The 27,187-nt window shown below is 43.2% G+C and overlaps 5 protein-coding genes across 9 annotated transcripts in view; 3 read left to right on the forward strand and 2 right to left on the reverse strand.

Moving 5' to 3' along the window:
* Nucleotides 1-1,205: 1,205 nt before the first annotated feature.
* On the forward strand, nt 1,206-6,185 carry LOC146245159 (macrophage mannose receptor 1-like). Its single transcript, XM_084684179.1, has 7 exons — nt 1,206-1,521; nt 3,681-3,719; nt 3,958-4,350; nt 4,539-4,874; nt 4,955-5,047; nt 5,139-5,221; nt 5,516-6,185. Exons 3-7 carry the CDS (start codon nt 3,966-3,968, stop codon nt 5,594-5,596), a joined length of 978 nt encoding a protein of 325 aa, XP_084540305.1. The 5' UTR covers nt 1,206-1,521; nt 3,681-3,719; nt 3,958-3,965; the 3' UTR covers nt 5,597-6,185.
* Nucleotides 6,186-7,754: 1,569 nt separating this feature from the next.
* On the forward strand, nt 7,755-12,992 carry eva1c (eva-1 homolog C (C. elegans)). Of its 2 annotated transcripts, none has more exons than XM_084683671.1 (8): nt 7,755-8,409; nt 8,601-8,806; nt 9,152-9,275; nt 9,488-9,640; nt 10,040-10,183; nt 11,541-11,618; nt 11,819-11,920; nt 12,013-12,992. In XM_084683671.1, exons 1-8 carry the CDS (start codon nt 8,295-8,297, stop codon nt 12,345-12,347), a joined length of 1,257 nt encoding a protein of 418 aa, XP_084539797.1. In that variant the 5' UTR covers nt 7,755-8,294; the 3' UTR covers nt 12,348-12,992. The 2 variants fall into 2 exon arrangements, with proteins under 2 accessions (XP_084539797.1, XP_084539798.1); XM_084683672.1 differs by having other exon boundaries at nt 9,491-9,640.
* On the reverse strand, nt 12,881-17,639 carry cfap298 (cilia and flagella associated protein 298). 2 transcript variants are annotated; one of them, XM_084683673.1, is made up of 8 exons: nt 17,512-17,639; nt 16,999-17,141; nt 16,714-16,881; nt 16,483-16,550; nt 16,167-16,325; nt 15,144-15,275; nt 14,684-14,779; nt 12,881-13,227 (listed from the first exon to the last, which is right to left on the reverse strand). In XM_084683673.1, exons 1-8 carry the CDS (start codon nt 17,598-17,600, stop codon nt 13,117-13,119), a joined length of 966 nt encoding a protein of 321 aa, XP_084539799.1. In that variant the 5' UTR covers nt 17,601-17,639; the 3' UTR covers nt 12,881-13,116. The 2 variants fall into 2 exon arrangements, with proteins under 2 accessions (XP_084539799.1, XP_084539800.1); XM_084683674.1 differs by lacking the exon at nt 17,512-17,639 and having other exon boundaries at nt 16,999-17,325.
* grpel2 (GrpE-like 2, mitochondrial) lies at nt 16,776-21,979 on the forward strand. 2 transcript variants are annotated; one of them, XM_084683676.1, is made up of 4 exons: nt 16,776-16,910; nt 20,215-20,362; nt 20,627-20,708; nt 21,133-21,979. In XM_084683676.1, the coding sequence occupies exons 1-4, from the start codon at nt 16,897-16,899 to the stop codon at nt 21,624-21,626; spliced, it is 738 nt and encodes a 245-aa protein (XP_084539802.1). In that variant the 5' UTR covers nt 16,776-16,896; the 3' UTR covers nt 21,627-21,979. The 2 variants fall into 2 exon arrangements, with proteins under 2 accessions (XP_084539802.1, XP_084539801.1); XM_084683675.1 differs by lacking the exon at nt 16,776-16,910 and adding an exon at nt 17,613-17,845.
* Nucleotides 21,980-21,981: 2 nt separating this feature from the next.
* The window catches only part of afap1l1b (actin filament associated protein 1-like 1b), an 18,917-nt gene continuing 13,711 nt past the window's right edge, over nt 21,982-27,187 (reverse strand). The window contains exons 13-19 of one of the 2 annotated variants that reach the window (XM_084683670.1): nt 26,055-26,200; nt 25,410-25,482; nt 24,396-24,507; nt 23,997-24,164; nt 23,524-23,699; nt 23,306-23,434; nt 21,982-23,225 (exon numbers count right to left, since the gene is read on the reverse strand). In XM_084683670.1, the coding sequence (XP_084539796.1) occupies nt 23,199-23,225; nt 23,306-23,434; nt 23,524-23,699; nt 23,997-24,164; nt 24,396-24,507; nt 25,410-25,482; nt 26,055-26,200 (831 nt within the window). In that variant the 3' untranslated portion in view covers nt 21,982-23,198. Of the gene's footprint in view, nt 23,226-23,305; nt 23,435-23,523; nt 23,700-23,996; nt 24,165-24,386; nt 24,508-25,409; nt 25,483-26,054; nt 26,201-27,187 lie in introns of both variants that reach the window. The other variant, XM_084683669.1, reaches the window with a different exon arrangement.

Raw genomic sequence — 27,187 nt, forward strand, 5'->3', positions numbered from 1 at the left:
ATGTGTTTGAACACAACCTTTTTATAGCCTACCAGGAATGATAATGCATTTGCAAGTCAAAACACCAGTGCTCTACTGTGAATTCAAATGTGCCACAAAAAGCTAGGCCTAGCTCTGTAACAAAGGAATTTGCATTTGTAACAGATAACAATCTGCTGGAAGCCTTCAAAGATATGTTGAGTCTGAAACTCTTGACTGATGTTTTGTTTTTGCTTTTGGGTACTTACACTGCTAAAAAGTGAAACCACTCTCCTTAGAGAGCCTGGGATAGCTTTACCAGTGTCTACCAGTTTAGTTAGTATGCAGCATCGCATATGTCCCACACCTCCCCTTGTCGGTTTCTCTCGTCTGGTGGATTCACCTGCTGCTGCAGTCAGATAAATCATTGATTTATGTAATGTAAATAACCGATGTCCACTCACTAATTTTTTCAGTGCAAAGTTCTCTATTGAATAACGTGGAGGTAACATAGGCAGGTAGCTAATCAAACTGATAACTTTATCATTAGCCTAAGACTAACATCTGGTGATCTCATTTCTAGTGACGTCACTCGTAAGGTCACAGATACATTTACACATTATATGACATTCCGCACTCCACCTTCAATGGTAAACAAGTAATAGGTCATGGATAAAGACTTCCTATCAATTCATTCAACACTGTTCCTTATTTTACCATACTGTGGCCTATAGTTAGAGAATACTTATGTTTTTGGAAATAACATATTTAAAGTTGCAGCATAGACGGACAGCATAGACAGGGTGATGATTGTAATGTTTATGAATCATAACATTGTCACACCAGTGACGTATGGCATGACCCCATACAGGCATGCGCAGGTTGGGTGTTCATGCAGAGCAGAGCCCGCGAGTACGTGAACAGTACAGATGTATAATTGCCTCCTTCATATCAGTAAACTATCTTTCTTTAACACCCGGTCTGATTATTAACTCTCACAACGAGAATATCACAATGATGACGCTGCAGGTGGAGTTGACCTCTGGCAAGAGAGAGAAGAGGTTGTCCTCGGTTACCGTGCCCTCAGTCTGGGGAGGGGGCCGGGTCATGGAGGCCAGGAAAGAAGGAATTCTACCACAAATAAAGTCTAATGGAAATTGTTATATAATTAGTACTGTAATAGTTAATTTCTGAGAAAGTTGGAACCTTTTGTACTATTAGAGTGTCTAGTTAGCTGTTGAGAAAGTTGGAGTCTTGTGTGCTGTAATTTTGTGTGTTAATAATATGAACAAAAGCCTGTTGTTTGCAGGTGGCTTTAGCGCTATCTTTGTGTAGCCTATAAATTGCTTGTCCTTGTGAGACTTCATCAGATGCTGACAGACTACCCTATGTAGCTACTCTGTGTGTGTCTCGTCCTTTCTGCAGAAAGCTTTATTTAGTAAATACTTTTACCAAAAATATTTCAACAGCTTTGGGTGTATTAATTCTCTGATCTCCACCTTCACAGCCCACACATTAAAAGCAAGGAGGAGGGTTACAAACTAGAGGAAACTTTTGAGAAAGGTAAGCATTTTTTTATCAGTTTAACCTTTGTGTGGTGTTCAGAGCTATGGGTCTGATTTTCAATGTTTAAAAAAAGAAAAATGATCAAATTTAGAATTTTTGGTTCACTGACCTTGGAGCTTTTTCTATGAAGAATGTATACAAATTAAATTAATTGAGTGCACACTGGGAACCACGCCTAGACATTTATATAAAAAATGTGGTGCTTTGGGTTCACTGGACCTGGACGTTATAAAAGTGTGTGCTGTTTCAACATAATAAATGTAGTTTGCATACTTCTATACTATACCTCTATGAAGCTGTGTGTGTCGGCGCTCGCTCAAGTTTTATAGTGGGATTTTATTTAGGCTTTTGTGGAACGATTAGCTTGAAACCGGGCACTGTGCAAAGTAGCAATTGTTCAGGTGTCCGTCTCAGTAGTGATGGGTCGTTCCCAAATGAGCCGGCTCTTACAGGTGAACGTTGGGAGCTGGCTCGCATATCTGAGCCGGAAAAAAAAATAGCCTGTAGAAATTAAATGATTATGTAATAATGAAATAATGAATGATTGTAATTGTAGGCTATTTAAAATGATTGACTAATTCAAAGAACAAAACAAATCATACATGCGGTGTCAACCAATTATACTGCATGTCGGAGGGCCGAGCCAACTCACACACACCCACAGTCAGACAAGTAGTCTAAACTCTGAGGAGGGCCATAATAAATCAATGCATTTTTAAAGACATTGTGGTAAGGTAGAGTATGATTTCATTTAATAATTTAATTAGGGTTCCTCCGGTAGGAGGGAACCCATTGTATTTGTTAGTTTTATTATTATTATTATTATTAATCTTCTCCTTGCGCCACAATAACTCAGAATGTTATTGGTAACACATTTTCCAATTTGGCACATTGATACTACATCCGAGTGGGTATCCCCACACCAAATATGGGACACCTTCGACTGAAGGGGGCGCCACAGGCCACGCCCTAAAGTCTGATTTTCAAAGTGATGGCATTTCCACCCCATTGCTCCAATTCTTTTAAAACTTGGTGTACATGTCTCATTTCTCATGGGGAACAAAAAAGCCTCAAGGACCCATTATGTCCGCCATGATGAATTTTCCTGTACAGTGAAAACTTGGGGAATCTTTAAAATGCCTCTCCTCTTAAACCAAAGGTCCAATTGACTTGAAATTGGGTACAAATGTGTAGAATCGATGTCTCTATATAGGGTGACATGAAATAAGAAATGCAATTTAAATGGCTGAAAGGGGTGTATTTATGTAAATATCCACATTGCCGCAATATCTTTGTGTCTTAAATATATATTAAATATAATTTTGACTGATGGTTTTTCAAACCTAATAGGGTTCAAGATGACCTTGTTCTGAAGTACCATGCGCAATTTCACTTTGATATGTCAAAAGATCATTGAATTACAGTTGTTTAAACTTTGGCCGAATCGAACAATCCATGCTAAAGGAGAAACGGCTTCCTTTTTTTATACAGTAACTGACCACATTTTCTCATTCTTGAGGGTAGCTCAATGGGTTGAAAAGGTGTCCTGCAAGGTCACAGGTTCGAATCCAGGCACAGTCTTTTGGCCTGTCATAATTTTGATTACTTGTTTAGTTAATTGCCCGATCCCGGACAAGCGGCAGATGATGGATGGATGGATGGATGTTTAGTTAAACAAGCAGGCATCATTCTGAAATACCATGCGCAATTTAATGCAATTTCACCTTGAAATGTCAACCGTTTCTTAACCTTTATCCCAAAGCTGACCAAAGACTAATACTCATTTCACGCAGTTGGAGCACAGCTAGATAATCAGCGTCAGCACCCTTGGGTACCCAGCATGCAGTGCGGCATGTCAAAAAACGCAAAGACTTATAGAAAATAGTTTGGTTACAACAGCCGTGCGAGAAATTTCAGTTGTTGTGTTCGTTCAGTTAGATGTTGATTGTGATGTTGTTTAGTTTGATTGGACCAGAGAGTTGGCTGCTGTGCAACCACAACCTATCCTTGCAAGCAGCTGGGCATGTGCTCAGCCCAGCCCCGTTGCCTACATGACTATTGTTAGTTGTGCCTTGACTGATATTCTGGAAATAAATAAACTTTTTAATATCCTATAAGAAGCTAATACTCTGCCCTTTCTATTCTTAAAATCTCAGAAGTTGGTGTGAGAGGGGTGTTGTTTATTCTGCTGTCAGGTTTGTACTTTCAGTTGAACATTCGATTGCTTCATGACTATGCTTGAAGCAGCAGACTTTTTTATCTCAATATTTGTCAATTTCACATCATTATATGTTCGTATTATTTAGAGAAACCATAGGGACCTAAATGGATACAGGCATACCAAACAAACACAATTACTGCTAATATAAATAAAAATGTTATGGATGACTTCAACTATAGTCTATTGGTTTCCTGTGTGGTGATTCTCCTCAGGATGCACCATGTTTGCACCCGGCCTCTGCAGAGAGTATGACTTTGTTATGGAAAGGAAGAACTGGCCTGAAGCACAGAGTTACTGTAGGACACACTACACAGACCTGGCCACCATAGACAGCCATGAGGACATGACCAGGCTTACAGCCACAGTCAGTCCTGGTTTCACTGACCAGGCATGGATTGGACTGTACGATGACCTCAACAGCTTTATGTGGTCTATAATAGAACCCGGGTTCTATGGTACTGGGGAGACACAGTTTAGGAGCTGGCGATCAGACCCAAGAGAACCAAATAATGACCGTGGGAATGAGCTATGTGTGGGAATCCTACTAAACGGCAAATGGAATGACCTGCCTTGTCGGAGCTTACGCCAATTTGTCTGCTATGACGGTAAGTTATCCACTTAAGGTCATATTCAGTTTACCAGATAGCTTACTTTATGAAAATGTAAATATATACATAATGTAACAATATGTAGAATACAAAATAAGAACAAATTATTAATAATATTAATAATAGAACATCAGAGGTTTTAGTTTTCACTTGATTTGCTTTAACATTTTGACGATTGTCTTCAGGAAGAAAAAACGCTGGTCAGTCCTATGTGTTGGTTAAGCAACAAAAGTCATTTACTGAAGCCCAGAGTTACTGCAGACTGTTTTACACAGACCTGGTCAGTGTGAGGAATGAGACAGAGAACCAGCAGGTTGTAAAGGTTCTAGCTGATGATTCCACGTGGATCGGACTGTACAGATCCAAGGTCTGGTCAGATGGAAGCAACTCATCTTTTCTTTACTGGAAGCAAGGACAGCCTGATTTGACTGGAGTAAGCTGCACCACAGTTGATTTCAGTGTGTCTGGCCAATGGACTGATGAGAACTGTTTACTGGCCCGATCGTTCTTCTGCTACAGTGGTGAGTTGACACACGTTTTATTGCTTTAACTGTCAAGATGGTAGGTCTGTCATAGACTGTCGATTATCTACTTTTTGCAGCACTGACAACAACAAATATAGCCCGTACAACTGAACTGACAACCATTCCACAAACCGCAATGGAACACACAACTTGTGTTGGGACCACAAGTGGTGGGTAACACCAAAGGATGATTATTAGCTATTTTCATAGAATTCAAATATGCATATGGAGTGAATATTTTTTCATATTGTGTATCCACAGAATATGTAGTTGGACTGACGATGAGATTATCCTCTCAGACTACACTAACAGAAGCCTATATCAAAGACGTGGTCTTACAGCAGGTCAGTGTCTCTGTCATTGTTATACCAGACTTTGTAAAATTAACAAGGATAATCAAACAGCATACAATACAGCCAACAGCTTGCTCCTACTCGGGGTAAGTCAATGAAATGGTTTACACTCATTCCTCATTAACAAATGAATTTGAACTACGAATTGCTAGCTTTGCAGTGGTCTAACAATTAGCTAGTGGTCAGTAGCTCTTCAAAGACAATCAAATATCAATCTCGGCAGAGACAAGTGAGGGTGAAAAGGCACTGCTATCTCCATGGTGATGGTATCTGTTTGTCTTTTAGATCCGGGATGAACTGATCAGACGAGGGCTCCCAGGGGGCATCATTTTCCGTCTCAGGAACGTTCAAAAGATTAAACCCTGAGGACACAGAGGCTGAAGACTGTAAAAAATACTATTGAGACTGTTCAAACATATTTTTTGATGGTTTTATATACATTTACATATTTTTTTATGCCTTAATCAGTTACTTGGAATCTTACTAGGCTTATCTGTAGTCCGTGTGGGCCAATGTAAAAATGGCATTTGTTTTTTGTAGTACAGTTCTGGGAAATGTGCCCACCTTTTTATCCAAATGTGACTGGATTAAATATTTATCAAGTCGGTGAAGGTTACATGATAATTTAAGTGATGCTAGTTTAACTGGCATGTTTATATCAAATGTTTTAAATGTTAATCAGATTGCAGCATTACAGATTGCTGTTTGATCATTTTAGTCATATATTGTAGCCACTAATCAGTTAAATATTAAGAGGCTGTGATTAGACATTTGTGTTAATGGTGAGATTCAAGAACAATTACAGGTTGAGAATGATGACTTTTCAAGTTAATTTTGTTTATGTATCACAGTTAATTCACCATAAGCTACAATTCCCACCATCATCATCATCATCTGACCCTCCCTTCGTACCCTTCTTTTTGTACTCATTTAAGAGTTTAGACTGAATAAAAAACACCTGACAGAATTAAGAGTCTCACAACTCTTGATTTAATTTTGTGGGTGTGTAAACGGCCAAATAGCTTAGTGAAACAACGCTCCTTAGACCCCGAAGGCCTGGTTTAGCCTAAAAACACACTTTATAGAACAGGCCCCCGTGGGGCTGACTCTGGAGAATGTTTACTAGTGTCTATACCAGTAGTAAGCATCCTGCACATCCTCTCGTCAGTCTCTCCCGTATGGCAGATTCACCTGCTGCTGCAGATCAGTCAATTACACTGCATGTCCGCCTTCATAAACACGCAATAATATCCTACGGAAAATACGGACGTTGAGTCTTCCTATTCATTCATGGGCGGCGCTAGGGAGGGGCTAGCAGGTGCTTCAGCACCCCCAAGAAAGACCAAAGCACCCCGATAGCACCCCCTAAAATATTGCTCATTTAGTGATAGTATTCAGGCCCGGAGTGGCCATAGGGAATAAAATGATATGTGTTAAGTTTGTTAAGTTACTATGTGACCGATAAGTAAGCTAATAGGCTACACTAGGTTTTAATAAATAAGCACATGATCAGACCGTGCATTAAAAAGTGCCGTTTTCAGTAGTCGCGCATATTCTCGTTCTCAAACACAAGTGCGTGTTGTTTTCATGGAGACAACCCTAAGCATCATTTATTGTTGTGGAGGAAGTTAGCAAGACTAAGCTGATTCGAAAATAATAAAATGGATGGGAAGAATGGAGGAACTGAAAAAGCCAGGTAAAGAAAAAGACCTGTCACTTCATAAATCTAGGTTCCTGCAAGGGTGGGAAAAATATGTTTTCTTAAAAGCCCTGAATCTTTCAGGTAAAAACGTGGGTTGTAATTTTCGGAAAACATAACAATATGAGTCCAAAGTAATGTTTATATTAGGCTACATAAAGCTAAAAAAACGATTTAGCACTGAAATGAATGACAAGAATCTATGCGCACTCGCATTAATGTGAAGTTTCAATTTCAGCTCACATCAAAACATTGACAAGGTTCTAGGTTTGGGTTAAGCCGCAAATGTTCAACGTATGGCTCGGCCCCTGGGTCCCACTCCGGCCCTGATAGTATTCATATTATATATATATATATATATATATATATATAATTGCGCGGCTCCCCATGTCAATGCTCTAGCACCCTCTCTGCACCTGCATTAAATTTTCTCTGGCGCCGCCCCTGTATTTATTCAACGCCGTTTCTTATTTTATCGTTCTGTAGCCTATATTTGTGGAGAATTCTACGTTTTTTCAAGTAGCCTATCTAACATTTTACTTAGACTATGTTTGTGTAAATAGCCTAAATAAGCTAAACCAAGTAGGCTATGTGAATGGTTTAGGTGCAGGACACTTCACATATTTCCTTTTAACAGCTTAAATATACAGACGGGGAAATATACCAAGGAATATTTCGATAAATGTCCTGCATGTTACATTTGAGCTGTAGCACTTGATACCTCTGCTGCGGTCCCACACAGCGAGGCCCTATACTCCGCTATAGCGTCCTCCCTTTAAACGCTGCCTGCCACGCCCCCAACATGATTACACCACAGCTGTTTGTGGAAAACATGACCCTGCGGGCCACGAACGTTCACCTATTGTTTTGTGAGAGGTTCTGAAGGCAGGACCCGGATAAAAACGTGTTGTGTTGGACTACGTTCCTTATGGGCTTTCTGATCGCTGTACTTGTTTAGCAACGTGTGGGACTTGTTGCGCTGGTTCTATCCTCTTTGAATGCAGCTCCGCTCCCACTCTGGCGAGGTGCGTTATGTGACGATTTTGGAACAGAAGCCCTCAGCGGCAGGAAGAACGTGTGGTATATTTGACTAATTTAAAAAATGACAATAAGGTATGATTGCAGAAATAATTTGGACATGTTAAACGACCCATAGACCACTTGGGATAACTATCAGGCGTGATAAGACGAAGTCGGACGTATTCAGCAGATGAGGAAGTGTGACTTCGGGTTCTAACTTTTACGAGTCCTCTTGAACCTCGCCGTCGTCCCGTGGCCTTCCAAGCCCCCTTTGATAATCAAGCCTGCCTTTACGAAGCCCTGGCGGTGGAGGCGAGCCTCCGAACATGACCTCAGACAGCGGGAATGCAAGTCACGGGCTGGTCTAGTTCCCACGAGCTAATGTGGTCTCCTGTTTACTTTCTCTTCATCTCTGTGCTCCTGTGGACTAAACGCGTAGACGGACTGGCTGACTTCTCAAGTAGGTCTACGATGTGTTCTGATGCCTGATTGTGATATGATGGTAGATGATGTAGATAAGACAGTTACTGTAATGATAAGCATGTGCCAAAGATTATTCACATTGGGTGATTGGATTAAGTAGCCTACATCGTAATAATGAAAATACAGATAATAAACGATATCTCTGATTATATGTCTTTTGTCACTCAGACTATCTATCAAGGATAATAACAAGCCACTCTACGCATGCTTGCGAAGGACATGCAATTCGTCTTTTCTGTCCGCGTCACTCCACCATCTCCATCCAGTCTGCGTTCTACGGACGCGGCGACTCTGATTTCTGCTCCAGCGATCCCAGGGAAGGCGCGGACGCAGTTGCAGCCAACCACAACTGCTCGACTCTTACTGCATTGCAGGCGCGTCTTTTTAGTAGGGTTTGGTTGGTTGGGGGTGGTACAATGACTAGTGTTGTAACCTCGCTCTAACAGTGATTCATACAGACAGACGTAACCTACTGTAACAACTTAACCTGAGCATTAAACACGAGTTAGAAATCCTGACTTCATTTTCATCCTCAAATTAATTCACAAATGGATTAATCATTTAATGATTAGGCTACACATATCCATTAAAGATATGTGTGTTAGTGTAAGCAAATTTAGGCTATCAACCAGAGCAGCCAACTCAGATGAGGCAATCTGGGACTCAATTGTCATTTGAATGTATAGTTTTGATAAAGTGTGTTTTTCTGCCTGGTTCAGAAGGTGCTTTCAGAGTGTGAGGGATTCCGATCCTGCCAGCTCCCAGTCAACCACCAGGTGTTTGGGAGAGACCCCTGTCCAGAAACCCCCAAGTACCTCAGTGTAACCTACATGTGCAAGCCCAGTGAGTACCTCAGACTCCTCCCAGCCTCTCTCCTCTCTCTTTTCTGTTCTCATCGCTCTCTTCTCTCCTTTATCTGTGGTCTTTTCTTAAAGTAGCCTGTGGGCCTCACTGGGCTTGCATGAAGTGAAGAGAAAGAAAAAGAAAGCACTCTCTCACTCACCCACACACTCATGCACACATTCACACACACATTGTCTCTCTCCTCTGTTCAGCAGAACATAAGAGCCTGGTTGTATGTGAGGAGGGCAGGTTGCTGTTGCGCTGTAAGCCCCCCAAGGTGCTCCTGGTCTATGCTGCCATCTACGGGAGGGGGCGGGGCCAGCAGGACACATGCCCCACCCACCCAACTGAACCATCCCCTTTCGGTGAGTCACCTTCTCACTTTCACTTATGTTTTTATTACACACACATTAATACAGTAATTTTGAGGACTCACAATTCAGTACTAAACCTAAAACTATCCCTAACCCCAACACACATTTTTTTATACTAACCGTAAGCCCCTTAATTAACCCATAGAAATAACATTTGAGGACCAACAAAAATCCTCACAAGTTAAATGTTCCTGAGATTACTAGTTGAGGGACTTGAGGTCCTTACAATAAAATAGTCAGCACACAAATATACACCCCACACACATGCATGAACTGTTCATACAAAAACTCACATACACCACATGCGGATATATTTTGGTGACAACCCCCCCCCCCCCCACACACACACACACACAGTGGGCTGAACGTGTGTCTCTGTGTGTGTTGTAGACTGTTGGAACCACGAGGCTGTGCATGCAGTGTCACGGGCCTGCCACAACACACAAAGGTGTGAGATGGCAGTCAACAACCAGACCTTCAGAGACCCCTGCTTTCCAGGAACCAGGAAGTACCTGATGGTACTCTACTCCTGTGGTACGACTCCTATGTTGGACATTTTATTCATTTTGCAGATGTTTATTGTGAGGCAATATGCCACACAATAAGTTCATATTGTGGAAAGCCCAAGTGTAAATACAGAACAACTGAGAAATGGAAAGTGGTTTTTATTACTCTTAGAACTAATTATTGTTTGAACAACAGATTATTTTATAACTTTAATAATTAAATTGAGAACAGGAATGTTTTTACATATTTATATAGTGGAAGTAGAGATGGTCTTTGAAAGAAACTTTAAACTATAAATTAGAATGATACTTAGTGTGGTGCCTGGTAATGTGAGACCATAGAATTTTAGGTTGCAGTGCATGTTTGGGACTTAAGGAATGAGTTAGTATTGTTATTAGTGCCAACAACACAGAGAGAAAAATAGAATTCTGGCTTTGCTTCTGGAGCCCTCAGCGGATTTCCTGTTCAACTTCCTACGATTGATCCGAATGCCAGGCTTTTGTGTAAGGTCATCGACTGACTTTGTTATGAGAAACGTCATTGGGGATTTGACTTGAGCTTAGTGCTGAAATGTGCTTTGATGGGCACAATCTGCTGCATTTATACACTAAACAATACCAGCTTTCCTGGATGCTGAGTTACCAGACAGCACACTGTGTTTGTGTGTGTTTGTCTGTAGGCTAGTCCTCTAAAAAACGAGAGGAACCCACAGAGGGGGGTGTACTTCTAGAAACACATAGCAAGTTTGGCTATTTGCAAATGGGTCCAGAAACTCAGTTCATTTTCGATGAAAGGTCAAAGGGCAGTAATGGTTAACGGGCACAGACCAAAATCCTTCATGCAATTAGATAAAATTGGAAAGATACAATACCACAAATCAGAGCCAGGAAACGTCATCTTGGTTGTTTACCAAAATGCCTCAAAGGCACTCTTGTATAGTCATCATATTAAACACAGAATTAGATAAACAATTCTGATTGGCCCAACCAGATTCTGTTTGGAGCGAAATATGTTTGAAGGGGAGGGTGGCCAGACTCCAGATGCATAAAAAATTTGTTGATGCATTAACAGTAAATTCAACATTAACTGGCAGATTGGTATGGTTCCCAGGCTACAGCCAATTTCTTAATCCCTAAAATATACCTCCTCTCTCTTTCTGTCTTCACCCCCCTTTTCACCGCCCCTCCACCTCATCGCTATCCCCCTTCCCTCTCTCTTTACCCCCTATCTACCCCACTACTCTGTCTACACCCTCCCTCTCTACACCCCCTCCCTCTCCATTCCCCTCACTCTCTACCGTCACTCACATTCCACCCCCCTCCCTCTCTACCCCTCTCCCTCTCTATCCCCCTCCATCTCTACCCCCACCCCTGTCCTCCAACAGCCCCACAGACCTTGGTCAGAGAGGCAGACCCAGACATTATCAGGATCACCTCACCTTCAGGAGCAGGGATCCAGGAGTGTAACAACCCATTTTTATCTACACTAGCACCACACTACACTGTGATATTCACACTAACTCCAGAATAGGCCTTAATATCTACATTTTTATCAAAATACACTGTGATATAATAACACCAAACTATATAGTGATATGTACATTAATATGGACTGTATCTACTCTGTGACAACAGTTGTTAACCTGTTGTTATCCTCTGACAGCCTCCCCTTCAGACCTGGCTACTCATCCCAAGGGCTCCAGACGACCAGACAACTCTGCTGTCATGATGAGCAACTCCCTCATGACCTATGGCTACATTAAAGGTACACACACACACATTCACACCAATACACACATGCTGGAAAAACACACGTATCCAACTATCCAAGTTGTAACATGTCCTACTGTCTTCCAGAGCACCCAGAGACTGCAGCGCTGCTCTTCACCTCCAGCGTGTGTGTGGGTCTGCTGCTCACCCTGCTCGCTGTGTCTGCCAGAGTCTCCTGCAGAGGGCGCTCTTGTAGACACCAGAAGCACAAAGTCGAGACTCCCAGCCAGACACACAGTAGCGAGGAAGAGGATGAAACGGACTGCTCCTTGCTGTCAGACTCAGACAGGAAGCCAATGTACTGCTGGGAGGAGGTGGCCTATACTACTGAGGCAGCAGAGCAGTTGGAGAGGATAGAGAGGAGAGAGCTGGTCATCCAGGAGATCCGGATGAACGCCTACCTGAACGGAACAGCCAATTGAATGTGGTAACTTGGGATTCCGTGGCAACCTGACTGATATTCCCGCATTCATCACTGACATCCTGGTTCTGATGCTCTGGATCAAGGCATTTATGTGCAGAACAATTTGTGTGGGTGTTGTTTACAGTTTGTTGAGGAAATGTTCCTTGGAACATACATTGGTCTTCTTCCCTGAAGGGAAAGATCTGTAACTTTTTTCCATAACATTTTACCCTTGTCCTCCTCTCTGGAACGCTCATAGCGAGAACTCTAGAACACCACCTCCTCTTTGGATCCACCCAACTTCCGAGAGTTAAACAGTGTTGGGTTTCCACGACAAGTGTGCAAGAAGCCTGGACAAAGAGAGGAAAGGTGTAGCATCCTTCTCTGTGGGCCTGATCCAAACTCTGAGTCATTCCTTCTTCTCTGCAGGCCTAGGGCCTGCACCCGAGTCACCCAAAAAGTTCAGATTCAAAACCCTCAAGTGTAGGAACCTAGAACTCAATATAAGTTGTATGAACACCAGAACACCCAGAAAAAAGTATGGACTACAGGCACAGTTGTTTTAGTTTATTGACATTGTTGTGAAATCAGTATAATGTTGTCTTCTGGGAATGGCTTAAATAAAGATGAGTATAAACAGTGACCAGAAATGTAATGTACCAAAGTCATTTAGAGTCAGAGTATGGCTGTCCATTCTGTTAAGGCATTGCTAGCTGCACACAGAAGGCTGTAGCACAATTGGATTCAGTGGTTATAGATCAACGCAGTAATGATCTATTTGCTGTTGTTCATCTAGGGCCCCATTTGATGTTGGTGAGGCCCTGGAACTGTCTCTTTAAGGCCTGTCTGTCCGACCAATCAGAATTTAAGTGACTGTCATCTTCCGCCTCATCCAGTTTCTACAACAGAACGAGAAACAAACAAACATATTTAATGTGTGCAACATACAAACAACACACAAACGAACAGTCAATAGTGAAATGGAAGACTTGGGTAAACTGTGGTATCTAATGTACTAATGCACAGTGCCCATGATGCAGTTGGTGATTAAGATGCCAGTGACACACACACATACAGATTAGTTGAACTAGAGATAAGGCACAGTGTCTGTGATAAAATTGTTATAGATAGATTGTGCAGTGCCTGTGATGCAGCTGGTGACGACAGTTACAAAATTTGTAGGATAACCCTAACCCTAACCCACATTGTTCCTGTCACTATATCCACGCCTTAAGAAACCAACCAAAGGAGGCTTAAGTGGTAGGAATAATGCCCATATCCGTGATGCACGCTGGTGATTATAATGTCGTCGTTGATTTGGTGTTGAGAGTTTTGTGAACATTTGCAATGACGTGCAGGTAGTTTTGACATCAGTAAAGACATACATTTAGGTAAGAAATGTAAGGGGGATAGTAAGGAAAAGGGGTGGAGAGGGAGGGGGGATAGAGAGGGAGGGGATGGAGAAAGAGGGGGGTGGAGAGTGAGGGGGATAGAGATGGAGGGGCGGTGAAAAGGGGGGTGAAGACAGAAAGAGAGAGGAGGTATATTTTAGGGATTAAGAAACTGGCTATAGCCTGGGAACCATACCAATCTGCCAGTTAATGTTTTATTTACTGTTAATATACTGAGTATCCGCTTTATATTGTTGTTGTGTTAGCTAGACAGCATTTCATCCATAAAAGAACCTTTGAAAGCATTCTGATTCAAAGTTATGATAGCAGTCAGCACTGCAAAATAACTGTAGCTAATAACCATCCAGCTATACCTACTGAAATAAACCATCCATTTTAAATATCTTCAAAACGTTTTCTAAGTTTGGTAGTCAGTATTTCATCAGTAAAATTGTCTCTGATTTTCTGTTTTGCACTGACATGAATAATGCCTGTTTCCGGCTTGCTATATCCACATTGTTTCGGCTCGCGAAACTAGCTTAGTGCAGCTCAGCACTGTGTGGGTCCTGAAGTGTGTCATGGTGAGGCGGAAAGGGATGACTAGAGGACCAATCAGAATGAATTGGCTGGGACCAATCAGACTGAAGGGGCTGGGATGAGTTCCCATGATGCCCGTGGAGGCACATGAAATATGGGGATTGTTTTTTTAAATGTTGAAATGCTGATCTGAATAACGTCAATCGCGGGACTGCACTCCTTTGAATTATTAAAAGGACACTTGCGGAAATTTGAACTTTGCAAAGTGCCCGGTTCTCCTGATAATCATGGGAATCAAATGTAGACACACAAACAGAGATTCCTGGCATTATTAGAGAGATGTAAATGTTTGAGTGTTTTAGTATAAAGTTTAATGTCGAATAGCAAATGAAGGTTGAGAATATGGTCTGTCACGTCAGGAACTCACCTTGAGTTCTTCCTGTCTGCGGTAGTAGTGCATCATCATCTGCTTCTGCTGCTCCTCGCTGACCAGCGGCTCCCTCGCCGGCGCCCCCTGGCCTCTCTGGAGGGAACAGCAGGACATGAGCTCACAGGTCAGTGGACATTGAGAGGGTTCACTTTCCACTGCGTCAAGGTTTCGCAACGCAATCAGACTGAATTTAAATATGTCCCATCTCACTTTAAATCGATTCAATGCTTCTACATTTTAGTCAAAACAATTTCAATCACATTTGGATTCAAATGAGGAGAAGCTGTTTTGGGGCATTTGGTGTAGCTTTGAAAGGTGAGTGTGTAAACATCTGGATTGTACTCAGTTGTAACAGAATTGATCCCAACTCGCCAAAAAACATGGCCCAAAGATGCACAAAACAAATTCATAGGGATGTGTGGTCCAGACAGACAGGAGAGGGTGGTGGAGGCCTCACCTTTTGGATCTTGACTACTATCTTGGTCTTGTCGTTTTTGCCGAGGTAGTCCAGCAGCTTCTTGCCCCTCTGCAGCTCCTTGGCTGCCCACCACAGCTGGCACTCCTCCTCTGGGATCACCTGGAGGGAGGCCTGGGGGGAGAGGGGAAGGAGGGGGGAGAGGGAAGGGAAAGTGAATGAAAGAGAGAGAAGAGGCAGACACAGAGAAATCGATGTAAAACTACAGTTTTTTTCGATTGCTAGGATGAATTGGTCAAAACTGAAGCCATGTTTTCAAAACTCTTCTCAGTCAGCAAAACATAGTGTACATGGACCAAACTATGACTCATTTGTCATTGCATTCACACAAAATGCATTCAATGACCGCATTTTCCAAAATACATGAACTATTGCAAATGTTGTGCATTTCTGCAGTAACCAGACAGAAATTTATTTTAAAAATCAATATATTTACTTAATATATAATTTAACAATATTGAATCATTTGAAACACAGCTGATTGTAATTTCTGCAGTTTTTTTGTCTCAGAACCAAACAGATAAAAGGGTAACTGCAGACTGTGTGAGGAGTTTTGAAAAAGTATAAGATAGGGAGTCAGGTGGCTGAGCGGTTAGGGAATCGGGCTAGCAATCAGAAGGTTGCCAGTTCGATTCCCAACTGTGTCAAATGACGTTGTGTTCTTGGGCAAGGCACTTTGCCCTACTTGCCTCTGGGAATGTCCCTGTAATTACTGTAAGTCGCTCTGGATAAGAGCGTCTACTAAATGTAATGTAAATGTAAAAAGGGGCTTGAGTTTGGCTTGAGTTTAGACCAATGCATGTAAGCAATTGAAAGAAAACTTATGTGTGGTTAGAAACAGATGGTGTGTGATCCAGAACACAGGTCTTAAAGGTCTGACACTACCCCGCCCCTCCCCCATTGAGGAAACACATGTACACATGAAAGCACGGGCAGTCAACAAATACAATTTGCATTGCATGGGACATTAGGATATTTATTTCCATAATAGTGTTTTGTAGTCACCTGCGTTCCAGAAAGGTCTTCCTGGTTCTCAAACTCCATCCTGATTGGATCATGGGGGGGCAAGCCCATTGGATACACGATCATGACTGCGCCTCTTAACTGGTCCAGGGCCTCCTTCACCATCTCCATAGTAACGCATACATTAGCCTGGGCTTGTTTCTTGATAAACAACCAAGACAAACACAAAAATATGAAAAAAAGGAAAAAAATTAACAACCCGACACATTTGTCTGTTTCAGGTTGTGAGTTGACTAGTCTTATTCACAAGAGAAACACAAGCTAGTTTACAGCAACATCTGGCGGGAGGGTTACTCACTTTTGAGATGAGTGCCTTGGCCTCTTCCATCGTTTTAGTTAGCACCCCCTTCATCTTGTCATTCGGCGCTAGTCGGAGAAACAGTTTTAGGATAGTGTCAGGTCTACAGGCTTCGATGCAAACTCAGTCTACTATCACCATCACTCTAAGCTTGCGATGTGTAAAGTGAGTGAACACGTTTGTGTCTGTAGATATCCATGCATGCGCTTCAAGCGTTCGTCTGGTTCCCACCGTGCCCGTTCCTCCTCCCGATTTCGTCCTTCTGGAAAACCGCTCCGCCACTGGGCACACACCTCTCCTCCCACTCGTCCTTCAGTTTCAGGTCCACCAACTGTTCGTCAGTCAGCCCCTGCATGTTGGGCGGCAGAGTGGTTCCGTGATCCGCTAGCTCTGATATTTCTGGGGAAGATAAGAATGGATTTAGCTAGGTAAGTTAGCTTGTTGAGTCGCAGCGACGTTGTTGCGAGTTAATGATTAGTAAACAATCATTTCAGTTCAGGTTTCACAGTCACCGACCGGAGCATATCCTGTCAACTTTCAGTCTCCCGTTGTAGATGGCAGCGACTTGCTGGATGACCGTTTCTACCGGGACATCCACGGTGGTGTTAAACAGAAACTGGCTCTCATCACCGTGCTTAACGTGCATCTGGACCATTTTTCTGAGAAGTAATAAAACAACAACGAATGAATGAATGCTACTTTAGTTACTTAGCTAAATACGTTTCGTAAGACCTGACAGGTTAACTGAGCAACGTTCTTATGACGCTTTTAGTTAAGTTCCACGCATTTTTTAGTGTTATTTCAGCCGGGTAGAAAGTGACACTAGCTACTTGGACCTCTTGAGAAAGTTCTGAAAAGAACGTTACCATAGCAACATCAAACACAGCATTTTATTTTCCAAGAGACAAGCTAGCCTCCTGACTGGCTGGTAGTGGTTACAGTAACAATTCCAACTATTTATTTAAATCACACCAACATAAGACAAACAAGGCTATGATAAGATTATATTGCTAAAAAGACAGTAGTTACCTAGGCTCGTATTGTGAGAATGTGAGCGAGCTGTAACCCTCCAAATGTTGACTTCTTGAATCACATTTACTTCCTGGATGCGTGCACATGCGCTACGCAGTGCATGACGTACAATTACGTTGATCAAGTGCGTGTGAACATTTTACAAGTTATGGCATTTGCGGATTGTGACTAAAACGTTAGTGTGATCCAATCCCCTTCAACAGATTCGAAGCTAGAATGTAATCTCTGAAGTGAGTTTCAGAAGGATGATGACCATCTATAATATCTGCAGCAGTAGAGCTACTCTAGCCGTTGTCTACAGATTAAGGCACTGGATATGGGGTCATTTCAGGTTAGTCAAAGTTTCCCTCTTTCTGACGTGGCTGATTTGGACATCTCAAGACTGTTCAATGAAAGTAGTACGATACAGATATGAATATGAACGTTGTCCACTCGTTCGTAACTAAGATTGCCGAGGAGATATTGGGCAAATTACATATAAACTAGTTGTACTGTTGCACTTCTTTGTCCCCAACGATACGATTTTCACTTTGCTTCAGGTCCAGATGCTGCTTGTCCATACCCCTCCCCGTTGCAAGTCATGTGGTTCTGTAATGTTGTACAATGTATAAATTAAGTCTTACTTATTTACTTTAGGCTACTGCATTGCTAATCTAACAAGCATTCTCAAGAAACTGTGTTTGAGCAATACAGTAGGCTACATTCCTTTACAACAGGGGGCCGGGGGTTGATGGCGCAAATTGGTTGACCTAATAGGAGGAGGTATGTTACAGTAATGCTAGTTTCTAAGTGCTTAGTCTAAAAAAAAGACGATGTAGAGATTTAGATAAGAGCAGTCAAAGTTTAACTTTATTGTCATATGTATTAAAAATACAGAAATACATGTGCTCAGGCTTTCTTTGGGTTAACACTGACGTCATCCCTAAAATACAACAAAACCATAAAAAACCTTTATAGACGTGTAGGCTATGCGTCATATACATTACATACATATTCATAGATATTATATACATACAGTACAGATAACGTCACGTAACATAATGGCAAATTCAAATGAGTGCGTCAGCTGTTCAGCAAACTGACCGCCTGTGGAAAGACAGTGGTACCCAAATGCACTTCAGTGTTGTAATGTAATGCTGTAGTGTACTGATTATTATGCATATGAAGTATACATATACATTTAGTCATTTAGCAGACTTATCCAGAGCGACTCACAGTAAGTAGGGACATTCCCCCCGAGGCAAGTAGGGCAAAGTGCCTTGCCCAGGGACACAACGTCATTTTGGCACCTTGCCCAGGGACACAACATCATTTTTGCATGGCCGGAAATCGATCTGGCAACCTTCAGATTACTAGCCCGGTTCCCTAACCGCTCAGCCATCTGACCCCCCCATATAATATATAATAAATGTAATATGTGTATACAGTGACAGGAGGTGGTGATATTGGGTGGTTGGGCTAAAAAAGAGTAGGCTATTCATTCACCAATAGTTCACGCTGCAGCAAATGCAGAAATACATCCGAGATAAGTTGCAACAACAAAATTATATAGCCTACCTTGTTATGAGTTCTCTACAACAATAAGCTACGATAGATGAGTAACCTCAAGAATAGCCTGATTAATTTTACTTCAACCAGGCTGCAGCCGACACGACAGTAGGCAACACATATGGCTAATCCATTTGTTAAAATCTTGATATTGATTTGGGGACAATGACAAACCAAAAAGCAAGCACTGGAAACAGAAAAGCTCATTTTTAGCTAGACTGCCCTTAGCCAATCCTTTCTTTCCTACCAACTTCGACAAAACGTACAATTGTGAAATTTGTCATTTTTAGTTATTTTAACCTTTGGACGGTGTGCCCCATGTCTTACCTCATCTTTCTACCTTTTCTTCTAAAGATTACAAAGAAAAGGGATGACAAAGTAAAAGATCCACCTGATCCAAAATGATTCTAACACCATCCATCTCCACAATCACGTTCCCCACTCTATCACACACAGCTCCACTAGCACCTGACTGTCTATACCGCTGTCAAAAAACAGCCTCTGTGGGCTGAATTCATTGAGCCCACATAGGCAACACATCATGAGAGCGTGCCAGACATTTGTCATTCACAAGTCCCACTCTTGCACAGTAGCACCCCGGCTGTCATTGGTCAAAAGTCAGTGGCCTTTGGGCTGAATTAATTTAGCCCAAACTAGTAGCAAACCAAGGGGGCAGGCCTCAAAACCTGTCACACACTATGAAGATGAACGGTAGCTGATGCATTTGGGCCGGAAAAAATATGACCATTTAGATCCCATACCTATTTAGCCCATTTAGAAGGTTTTTTTATTTATTTATGTTTTTTTTAAACAAAAAATCTCAACTTAATTGTAAAAGATAGAGAGGGCTTAGCCCTGTTAGCCTATTTATACCAGCCGCCCCATGTGTATAATGTATCTATGTAGTCTCTAGTGGTTTTTATGTTTTGGGGGGGATGATGAGACTTACTCCTACTAACCTCATACCTATTTTACAAAATCCTCCACCATAACACTCCATTCAAGAAATGTTGCTTGTCAGTGTTTGTTGCAACTCTCTCTGTTTCCCTCTCGCCCTACATCTCTACCTTCATCTCTCTTTGTACATCTCACCCTGAATCTGTCTCTTTTACTACGTCTACCTCCTCTCTCTTTTTCCATCTCTATTATTAGCACCTACAGCTCTGCAGCAAAACAGAGCAGCAAAGGTGATAGTTGTTATGGCAATGACCCCACAGATGACCTCGGCCTGCCATGGAGTCGGGTCAGGGCTCTAGAGGTCAAAGCCTGCCAGCTGGAGAAGCAGGTCAGAGACCTCACGGTAAGAAACATGCCTCTCACACAAACATATATGTAGTTTGTGGATGTTTATACTGTCTGCTACCGATTCTTCAATGTTCTTTTGTAAAGTAATGTTAGTTAAATGTGATTTGTAATATCGATTTCATTTAGTTTTCTGCTGTCTCTTAAAATGAAACATTTATGTGTGTCACAAAACCCCATCACTGACTTGTAACTGTCATACAGCATTTAAACCAAACATCACACAAGCATTTAACATCTGTGTGGTTATTTTGTGTTGCAGGAGCAATACAACAGAGCCATGGCCGATTCTGACTTGGTCCGCAGAAGAACACAAAAGTTTGTAGAGGACGCCAAGTTGTTTGGTGAGGCCTGAGGGAAAAAGAGTTCATCCTGCACCAACAGTGTGACTTTGACTGAGCTCTGGGATTTGTATAGTATTTGTCAGTCAACTGACAGGGGAGCGAAGTAACACCAGGCAAGAATAATGATTAGATCAAAGACACTGATATTGTCAGTTGCAAAGTGTCTCTGAGTTATGGTCAGTAAAACAAGCAGAGAAGTGAACAGTCTCAATCACAAATAAGGCAGTTCCATGTCAGCGTTATCCTATTAGCTCTCTTCCTCTGAGGCAGACAAAGGTAGGTCCAAAATACCCCTTGACCTAGCCTTCTCTCCAGAAATGTGCCCTAAATACCCCTTGACTTAAGCACTCTCTCTCCAGCATGGCCATAAAAAGCCTCCTCTCTTCTGAATAATAACATGGTATCTTCCACTCCTCTCCCACAGGGATCCAGAGCTTTTGCCGGGACCTGGTGGATGTAGTTGACCTATTGGAGCAGACCACTAAAGAGGTACATGGGGGTCATGACCAATCCACTACCAATAAGCAGGGGGATATGAGTCAGACTACTGCACACTCACAGGGGGGAAAAGATGAAGGCCAGAGCCTGGACCGTATCACTGCAGAAGCACGGAGAGAGGGCCTGGAGGTGGACCAGGACCAGACCGGTAGGGTGTCCAGGCAGCTGGCCCAAGTCCGGGCCAGGCTTCAGGAGGTCTTCATCAAGCACGGCCTGGAAAAGATGCAGCCAATAGGGTCCAAGTATGACCCCTACCAGCACCAGATTGTCTGCCACACACCTACCCACCAGGAGGTGGAGCCCTCCACCATCGCAGTGGTGAAGCAGGAAGGGTACATCCTCCATGGACGCACCATTCGCCATGCCCTTGTGGGTATCGCTGTGGCAGTGCAGGGGAAGGGGTTGAAAGGTTCTGATTAGTGTTGATTCTCCAGAACAGTCCTGAACCTGTTCTGGTACTTTTGCCTTTAAACTTATATGTTTGGAATGTAAGTGTTACCCAAAAGATTATATGAAAGTGAAAATTCTAAAGTATATATTTAGAATGTTTTCTATTCAACATAATGCACTTATTTGAAGGTGATTATATGCACTTTACATGTTTGGATCGACCTTTTTAGTTCTGTATGAATCAATCTTTGGCACTGATACCAATGTGACCTTCATGTGGGTTATACCACTATGCGGAGTGGACAATAAAGATCTACATAGTATTATATGTAGGGTTTCTCTGTGTGTGTTTGTGCAAGTCAATAAACAATCCAAATGTCTGAGCTTTTGAATAAGGTTTTTTTTATTCATAATAATAACAGTAAAGTGCAAAAGTCATATATAACAACAAATTCAGACAGTGTGACATATCAGGACAAATCAATTGTTAGGCAACAGTTAGTTTCACATTCCCAAAGAAAGCTGTATTTGACACAGCTGTCTATCATGCTTTATCTGCTTTCCTATTGGCTCTGCAGCTGCATTATTAAAAAATAGGGTTTTAAATAGGAAATCTGTATTATAAAAGTATTAGTTTGTGAATCAGAAAAGTTAAAATTGTTATCTACCATCAATATCTAATATCCACTGTTTACTTTATAGTAACCTTCAGGTTAAATATCTTCTTTGTTACATAACAGCACAAAACGTATTCCAACATTCCTTGTCCCTTTGTTATCCTGACCCCGACATATGCATGATGACCATACATATTCATATCCAACAGGCATATTCACATTTCCAACTAATCTCAGTCCAAGTCCACGCATTACAGAGGCATTACAGGCTAATGAGGTCATTTCTAATAGCTCCACAGTCTTGACACATTACAACCTGACACTACACCTGACAGTAACAACCAAAACCATCAAACACTGAACCACGAAACAAGCCATTTAATAACTTATATACATCCTGTACATGTTACCAGTCACAGACAGAGAGTGTGCTGACGTAACAGGTTTGTGGGTAGAATCGCTTCCCTCTCTTGCCCACTGCTGGGATCTAATCACTTAAAAACGTGATGACCACCTATATTAACACTGCATTTGCCAGCTATAGCCCACCGACAAGCTAGCTTGTCGATGGTGAGGGTGGTATTTCAACTCGAGGAGCGAATTCAACCAATTACTCCTTCAGTCCTTCAGCAGATCCAGCAGGAGTGATGTGGTTTATGCCTACATAACCCAGACAGACCAGGTCCAGACCCAAACTTACTGGGACAGGAGGTTGGTTAGAGGCTAGGATAGAAACTAGGGTAGAGAATAGGGTAGAGGCTAGGGTAGACACTAGGGTGGAGGCTAGGGTAAATGCTAGGGTAGAAACTAGGGAAGAGGAAGATAGGGTTGCTGGTTCATATGCCACCCAGGGGGTTAACTTCTGCACCTCCTTTTTCTCCTCTTTCTTCTCTTCCTTCTCCTACTCCACTCAAACTCCGCCATGTCTGATCAGAAAACATGTCACACCAGCTCTCCTCCTTCACACGTCCTTCTGTATGTCGGGCTAGGTCCCCTTCTTCGACTCCCACTCCTGTGAAAACAAGGATGCATGAGAGAACACACACATGTACACACACACACACACACACACACACTGTCAGATGTATTCACCTTGGCCTTCTGCATGACGTTGCCTCTGGAGGAGGCGTAGAGAGAAGGGGGTCGTTTCTTCATCTCTGCTGCACAGTTGACAGGTGTGGTCGACTCGCTGTACACATTCTCCACCTTCCTCACATGCACCTGGGGGGCAGAGGTCATGGGTTGTCACCGTGGTTACCTCCTCACTTAGCAACCCGAAAAGTCACATAGGAAGAGTTGTATTGAGGCACCTTGCTGATTGGTTTGTTGTCAGTGGGCGGGCCCAGCACCCCTCCAGCCAGTGACTTCTTTAGATTCTCCTTAACCTCTGAAAGGCGGAGCTCCAGATCGACACGCTCGCCCTCCTTCCCCCGACACGCCTCCTCCAGCTGGGTCACACGCTGCTCTGCCGCCTGCTGCTGCTTACCTACACACACACACACACACACACACACACACACATACACACACACACACACACACACGTACACAAGCAGGCATGTACATACACACACACATACACACACAGGCACATAAATACACACACACACAAACACACCCATAAACACAAACACAAACACACAAACACACACGGCTATTCAACACCACAGAGCAACACATGGGGTTCTCTATAACATTTCCTGAGGTTTAGGGAAGGACACTGCTGTACTGTGGCCAGTAGGTGGCGCCAGTAATCTATTCAGCCCCACGCAGACCCTCCCACCTGTGAGAGTCTTCAGCTGATCTCTGGCCTCCCTCCTCTGGCTGCGCAGGGTGTTCAGGGCCTGTCTGATTGCCTCCTTCTCCATCTCCAGCTCCTCCTTCTCCCTCAGGTACCTCCGAGCATCTTCCTCCGCCCTCGTCTTCCCGTACTTCCCATACTGGTTCACATCTACAATCAGTCAATCAGTCAATCAGTCAATCAGTCAATCAGCAAACCAATCAATTAACCAATGAATCTAAATATATTCACGAATGTTGAAATGTATTACGTGAAATTAATTTGTCAATCAATGAACCAATATGTTTCTTTATCCATTTGTCACCGATGCATTTCTTAATCAACATTTGTCCATCAAGCAATTACAAGTAAGCCTGTGTCTAATTGGCTGACCCTGGGGACCTTGGGAGGCGTGTCTCTTGACGGTGACCTGTGGCTCTTCCCTCTCTGCGTCTCTGCTGGAGAAGGAGGCGTGGCGTTTCACCTGCGCCGGCCTGGCCTCTGGTGCCCCCTGCTGCTCCGGGGGTGGAGGACAGAGGGACAGAGAGGGGGGGAGAAAGAAGAGAGATAGAGAAGAGCGAGTGGGGGAGCAGGGAGCGAGATAGGAAGAGATACAGAGAGCGGAGGAGAGGGCCCAAAGAGAGAGAGACAGAGAGAGAAAGGGAGGGAACAGATAAGAGAACAACAGAGATAGATCACTCTCATGTTGCAAAACAAGCTGCAGTTTGTTTCAGAGATTGTTGCCCCCTGCAGACCAAGTGGTTGACTCCATGGAATCTTGTCTTGAGTGGAGAAGCAACAGAGAAAGAGAGAGAGACAAAACAGCTTGTCCGCATCATCCTCGGCTCCTCCTCTCCTCACCTCGGAGATCTCCCAGAGGGCCGTGGGAGGGATGGGATTGACCGCCTTGAACTACACACACGCGCGCGCGCACACACACATGCACGCTCGCTCACGCACACACACACTTTCACACACACAAGTACGCTCACTCGTGCACACATACACACACACACACACTCATACACAAACACATGACTTGCATTCACACAAACATACACACACACACACACACACACACACTGAAAAACATGTACAGGCTTGCACACACACACATTGACCGCCTACTCCTTAACCCTGGAGATCAGCACACAGATGATATCCAGTGGGAGAAAAAGGAAAACACAAACACGTACACACGCATACAGACACACACACAAACACAGACAAGACACAAACACACACATACACACGTATACCCACACACTCACACATGCACACCCAAACAGAGAGAGAGAGAGAGAGAGAGAGAGAGAGAGAGAGAGAGAGAGAGAGAGAGAGAGAGAGAGAGAGAGAGAGAGAGAGAGAGAGAGAGAGAGAGAGAGAGAGAGAGAGAGAGAGATAAAGCATCCCAACCAGAATGCTCTCGTACGGGACGTCATCGTACGTCCTGGAGTCTGTGGATGTGCCACTCGAGGAAGTAGCCCACCTGGACAGGAAGAGGAAGAGAGAGGAGGACAAGGAAGGAGAAGAGGGAGATGAGGAAGGGGTAGGAGGAGAGGAAGGGTAAGGAAGAGAGAAGAAGAGGGAGATGAGGAAGGGGGAGGAGGAGAGGAAGGGGAAGGAAGAGAGAAGAAGATGCAGATGAGGAAGGGGGAGGAGGAGAGGAAGGGGAAGGAAGAGAGAAGAAGATGCAGATGAGGAAGGGAGGAGGAGAGGAAGGGGAAGGAAGAGAGAAGAAGATGCAGGTGAGAAAGGGGGAGGAGGAGAGGAAGGGGAAGGGAGGAGGCAAATCTCAGTTAGCTCTAGTACACTAGTTCTGAACTCAAAACATTAGAAGCTTGTCACTAACTTTGACACATGCATAAACAGACAGACACAGAGACAAAGACACACACACACAGACAGACACACAGACACACAGACAGACACAGACAGACACACACAAGACACACAGACGCAGACAGACACATAGACGCAGACAGACACACAGACAGACACACACAGACCCAGAGACCCAGACAGACACACAGAGACCCAGACAGACACAAACACACTCACAGGAAGGAGTGTCGAGCTGCGTCCTGTATGTTGCTGATGGTGTCCACGTCTACGTAGTCATAGTGGAGGGCCTCGGGCAGGGTGGAGCCCCCTGACTCTGCCAGCAGGACCCCCAGCCACCTCCCCATCTCCTCGGAGCCGCTGGCCTGATAATGAGGGAGGCAACATGTGCGACACTGTCACACCCTTCCACATCCCAAAATCCCACCGACAGTTTTTTCCTTCCGATTGCTTACACGCCTTGGTCGAAACTGAAGCCACATTTTCAAAAGTCTTCACACACTCTGCATTAGCAACAAGCAGGTGGGCCAAAGAGTTCATCTCTCTTCCAAGTCTCACGCAAACCAACAAAACATTTTACAGTATACATGTCTCAAAAGAAGCTTGTTTGACCATAACACTGGGAACAGTTCTCTCTCAGAAGCATACGTTGTCATTCACAACACTCTGACCTACAGAGTGTTGACAGAGACATCACAGAGAGCATTACAAAACTTTGGAACTTTTATCTTTTCTGTCGCGCCCACCCGGTGATAGTCCGGTGTGGGTGTGATTGTGTTTTGTTTTTCTGTTTGTCACCCTCAATTTCCTCAGTTTGTGGACACAACCTCCAGTTCTCTCCCCGCCCCTGACACTCATCAGCACACCTGTTAACGATCAGCTCATCAACCACGTACAAAGACCAGCCCGACCTTCCTCTCCCTGCCGGATTGTTTGTTTTTTCTCCTACGCCAACCTGTCTGCTTTATTATTAATTAAAGACATTATTTTTGCACAAGTTCCAGTTTCTGTGCTTGAGTTCTGTCCCCGACCCTGACATTTTAAGACAAATTTACACATGAATCAGTATTTCATGATAGAAAAAAATGTGTCGTGATAGAAAAACACTTTTTTCTTGAGTCCAAAAGTCTGTACAAGAATGAAATAGAAATTCAGCATTTGCTTCAGTGTCCTTTACATGTGTTTTCCATTTTTTGTATACAGTACTGTAATATACATATGACATTTACGAAGTTAAAACCCACACCCAAATGACCAATGAAATTTCAATTGCAAGTAAGTACAAAAAAAACAAGTGTAATCACTATTGCTGTACAGTAGGCTACTGTGATGGTTCTCCCTGCATTTGGCCA

The sequence above is a fragment of the Hypomesus nipponensis genome, chromosome 20 (genome assembly GCF_054491055.1).
Source record: "Hypomesus nipponensis isolate SF chromosome 20, ASM5449105v1, whole genome shotgun sequence".
NCBI classification, from domain to species: domain Eukaryota; kingdom Metazoa; phylum Chordata; class Actinopteri; order Osmeriformes; family Osmeridae; genus Hypomesus; species Hypomesus nipponensis.